This window comes from Bidens hawaiensis, unplaced genomic scaffold (genome assembly GCF_021521415.1).
Source record: "Bidens hawaiensis isolate Kalapana, Puna unplaced genomic scaffold, B.hawaiensis_p1.1 tig00029038_1, whole genome shotgun sequence".
In the NCBI taxonomy this organism is placed as follows: Eukaryota; Viridiplantae; Streptophyta; class Magnoliopsida; order Asterales; family Asteraceae; genus Bidens; species Bidens hawaiensis.
Window position 1 is genome coordinate 111,576 of NW_027494785.1, and position 5,224 is coordinate 116,799.

Consider the following 5,224-nt stretch of genomic DNA (forward strand, 5'->3'; position numbering starts at 1 on the left):
TTATATTATATAAATCAAATGTATTTTAAATATAATCGTTTTATATCATCAAATATATTTGAATTTTAAATCGAGAATGAGTTGTTCTATCATCGGTATACAATAATGAAGCAATGTCACTGGAAACAACATTTAAAACTATGAGAATTCGATAGTGAGAATTAACCTTAGAATGTCATGTGTTCAGAATTATTTTCTTTTATTAGTATAGGTAGATATAACATCAAGTGAAATTTTCAGGACCTTGGTCGTTCTTTATATGTTTTTTTTAAGATTTGAGATTAACACTTTGGATTAAATTAGGGCCGACAAGTTCTGACCTGATTAAACCTATTTAATTTAAAGTACAATGTGTATTTTATAATTTTTTTAAAATAACGAAAATTAGAAGGCTAGGCTCTATAATTTCTCTTTCTCAATACATAAAATATATAAAATAATTTTTATATATTTTAATTAATCGCATTGTCTCAAACGTGTTAACCTGTTTAATCGATCATGACTAAGTTAAATTGCAAAATTCAGAAAGAATTGTGGTTTTTGTCATGATATGATATAATTTACTTTTGACATTCGTTGTAACCAAGCAAGAACCAAATTCGATGCTCCATTAAAATACAAAAAAGCAACAGACGACTGATGACAGATGAATGATGAACACGATGTGACATCACTCGTTATTACTTGGTTGCTTCTACTTCCCCATGACCTATTTCCTCTTGCGTTCCCATTTTAATATTATTAAAAAGAAAAAAGCACGGACATATTAATTACTATATATAGGCATCAACACACATGACATGTATCATAATATCATATAGCACATTTTCCTTATAACACATATTACTTTTCATACTTAAGCCACTTGTTGTACGGATTGAGTTAGCCATAGGTTTTAACATGGATGGTGGCATCAAGTTTTCCGCTTCGAGGTCGCAGAAGCCCGAAAGAAAGATCATCGAGAAGAACCGACGAAACCAGATGAAGAAGCTTTATTGTCATCTTTACTCACTTGTCCCTCATCATTTCATATCCAAGGTTAGTTTCAATACGTTCATTTGGAACTTAATTTCAATTTACAATTAAACTTCTAAAAATCGCAGTCGCAAATACCCAGTTTTCTATTACTGACAAAAGTACATATGTTTCGCAGGCAGGTAATGGAGTGACGGATAGAGTGGATAGAACAATAGAATACATTCAAACGTTAAAGAGTAACGTGGAGATGAGCAAGAACAAGAAGGAGAAGCTATTGAGTAAGAAAAGAACACAAGAACACATTGCTAGAGTCAACAAAGTTTGTAGCGACTCACTTGATATTCAAATCCAAGAAATAAGCCATGATCTTGATGCCGTTTTGGTGACCGGTTTGAATGATTATTCAAGTTTTTGTGGTGTCGTTCGGTTACTTGGTCAGTACAGTGCTGAGGTAACCCTAGCGAATTTTTCAAGCACCGGGCATTCCACCTTTCACATCCGTCAAAAAGAGGTGAATCCCTTTAACATAGTATATTAGTCCGAGTTTATTTTAATTATAATTACCATAGTCACACGATATATGTTCCATTAGATTTTCTTTATAATTATTCGTATATTATATTCTGATTAAGTTTCCTTTGTAATTATCTTAAAATTTAACCATCAAATCTTATTTAGCTACATTTTTTAATTATCTAGTTTCTTATAGTATCTAATTACACATATATTATTTGATGGACAGATTGAAGCGGACGATGTTTGTAAACGGCTCAAGAACTTAGCAGGCGGATATTCAAACGGCATCAAGGAGTTGGATGAAGCTTTGTTTTGCAACGAAGTTGATCCAGATCTAAGTATATGGGACTTTGACTTTCAAACCAGCGTGTGGGGTTGCGAGTTAGGGATGATTTTGAATACGAATGGATAATACTAATAATTGGTGTTGCTACTTTTAGAAAGGAATCATTTTTATTGTTCTTTATGATGTAGAATATTATTCCATATTTGTTTATAGCATAGAAAGAGGGATATATCTCATACATGTGACCAAAACAGGATGGATTTGGAAAGTGAAAAGAAATCATACAAAAATAATAATAAACTTTTGTATATTATTAATCAACATATAACTTTAAAATTAAAACTATTAGAAAACTGTATTTAGTACTCTAGGTTTAGCTAACGTGAGTTGTTAAGCTTAGTTCCTTGTCTTATATATTTAATTAATGTATCAGTGTAACTAGATTATTTTGTTATCTAAACCACATATATTATTTCCAGCAAAAATATACCCAACATTGATGAGCATAAAGATATTTGAAACGACTGTTTTTCTCTCAACCACTCATTCTAATAAAAATCAGTACTCCAGAGCCCCGACAAACAAATACTACAAATGCGGGCCAGCCATGGTATCACGAGAGTCAACTTTTTTAAAAATAAAACAAAATGTCACTTCACGCAGGCAAAACAAAAATAAATTTAAAACTCATTATTTCTTTTTAAGTATTAATTATATATGTAGGGGAAAGTTAATATAAAGCAGTTAAGCATCTAATCTTATATGTGAAGCCCATAAAATTACGTAGTTTTGATTGAAAAACCAGTTAAAACTTAATTTAAATTCCATTTTTATGTCTAACAAAATCGCACATACTGATGCTCAAGTTTTTAGTAACTATATCTCCGATTTGATCAGGAAAACGAATATGAGGTTGTTAAGCATCTAAGTTTAAATGTAAAACCCTCAAAACTACTTAGTTTTGATGAAAAAACCAATTAAAAAAATTCGTATTCCCAAACAAATGGTGTTCTCCAATTATACATCCAATTTAAAAAAAAAAAAAAAAAACAACGATAACAAGTTAACCTCAATTGTTTATTGCTCAGATGCTACTTATGAAAGAACAAGTGAAAACCCAATTAAAGCTCTTTCAATTGTTTGTTGCCTGGATACTACTTCAATTGTTTTTTTTTTCTATCAAAACTACTTTAACATCAACCCAACAAAAAAGCTATTTCATAAAGTAGCATCTTGGCAATAAACAATTGAAGTTAACTTTTATATATATATATATATATATATATATATATATATTGAAATTGGATGTACAAACAGTGGATTTACCTCTCGAGGATGTTACTGAAAAACATAATGCAATTATGGGAAGAATACCCTTTGTTTGGAAACACAAATTTTTTTAATAGCTTTTTGTAACACCCTGGATAAAGTGGAATACGTCTAAGTGTGACGTACAGATTGCTCAAAACACATGTGACACTATTAAGTGACAATATTATCATTAATTAATTTAAACATCAAGCACACAAGTTTGTAAAAAAAATACAAGAACAATTGACATCTTGTCCATTTATTAATATAACCTAAGTACTAATGTGTTTGTCACGGGAACATCTTCTAAATGAGGTACCTGTAGCATATATATATAAAATAAAGGTCAACTATATGAATAGTTGGTGAGCTTTCACAGTTTGATATAAGTACATAAAAATCAAACAATTCCATAAACAAGTGTAAATGAACAAGTAAGATCCTTTCCAGTTGGGATTGTACACCAACGTACTCAGATATCAAGTAATGTCTTTTCCAATTGGTAACAACCAATGTACTCGGATCGGGGGTCCCTATTCCACTCATAACATTGAGGTCCTGAGTGCATAAGGGGGCGTATGATCATACTTAATGAGAAAACCATGAGCACGTAATCTTTGAGCAAGTAAGCAAATAAACACACAGGTCCATGTAACGAATTGTAGTTTGTAAATAATGAATAAACGAAATTGTAATTTAGATACGATATATATGCTACCCCCAAAAATAGTAAAAGAGTAAAAAAGGGGGTGTGAGAAACTCACATTGAAGTTGAAGACAAACTTGAAATAAAACCAATAGCGCGTAAATGAAACCAAAGCAATTAAACTTCACGAACTAAAATTAAAAGTACAAAAGAAAATATAAACTAACAAGTTATAAAAGTAAATAAATCGGGTTGTCGGAAATTAGAAGTATCGATTGTTTACCACTTGATCCGGTGATTTTCCTCTACAAAAGGTTAAGATTTGGATATTTTACATTGACAAAGTTCTGAATAAGAATTTATGGATGAAAGATGCAATGATCTTGTCGTTTTTAGTTTTTTTTAAGTTACTATGTTGACAGAGTTCAGATATGGTCGTTTTAGTATTTTTGTTTTTTAAAAGAAGTTCTTGGAAATTTTGTTTGGATTTGAATCTTATTTTACATTTTTTAAAATTTGTTATTTTAGAGTAGAAAATGAGTTCATTCTTCTTTTTATTTTGACCCTTATGTAGATTCAAACATTTTTTGGTTTTTGATGCGATTCTTGAAGAAATTTCAAATTTTGTACTAAATCTTCAACTTGTTTGTACCGGGAAAAAAAGAAGCAAGGGTGGGGTGGTCTTCAGAGTTTATTTTTTTTAAACGTATGTTACTGTTGTCTAAAACCGTATGTTTTTAACATGCGAAAACATATGTTACGCTTGTCTTTAGATTTTTAAATATGCAAAAGCGTATGTTACGCTTGTATTCAAATTTTTAAATATGCAAAAACGTATGTTTATTTTGTACCAGAATGTTATTATTCAATTTTTCTGTCTATCTATATTACTAAAAAATTAAAATTTAAATCCTATATATCCAACTTAAAACAAAATATCAAACAATTTACAAATGATTATTATTACACAAACTTTTTCAAAAGAACTTTTAAAGCAATTAAAAAATGTGTATTATAGGATGTTTAAAACTTTCTTGTTTATTAAGAAGATCTTATTATCATAAAAAAAACTATGCAAAAATCAATAAAGATTTAAAATATTTAAATAGTCAACATTAAAATATATCAAAAGTAAAAAAGGTGATATGACCCCAGTATTGCTTTTCATCACCTTTAAAGGTGTATATTTATTAAAAAAATAAAATATGTCACATTCACTTCCATTATTTTATGTCACCGTCACATCACTTACTTTATAGCACAATTACTTTCTCTCTCTTTGTTGTGAATCTCATTTTAATAACAAAAAAATTTCTATTAAAAAACTTAAATATCTAAATTATTGAGTTCATTTTTTTTTCGACGACTATGTACTGCAGGCCATCAAATGAGGAGGCGCATGGTGTTCGTAGGAAGAAATGTGTATGGGTTTTAACATACGTTACCAAAACATATGTATAGTAGTATTTTAACATATGTTTTCCAAA

General features: G+C 29.6%; 1 protein-coding gene across 1 annotated transcript; it reads left to right on the forward strand.

Moving 5' to 3' along the window:
* The first annotated feature begins 619 nt into the window (after window positions 1-619).
* LOC143578122 (transcription factor bHLH162-like) lies at window positions 620-1,990 on the forward strand. The gene is made up of 3 exons (XM_077061786.1): window positions 620-1,038; window positions 1,154-1,489; window positions 1,721-1,990. Exons 1-3 carry the CDS (start codon window positions 901-903, stop codon window positions 1,904-1,906), a joined length of 660 nt encoding a protein of 219 aa, XP_076917901.1. The 5' UTR covers window positions 620-900; the 3' UTR covers window positions 1,907-1,990.
* The last annotated feature ends 3,234 nt before the right edge of the window (window positions 1,991-5,224 follow it).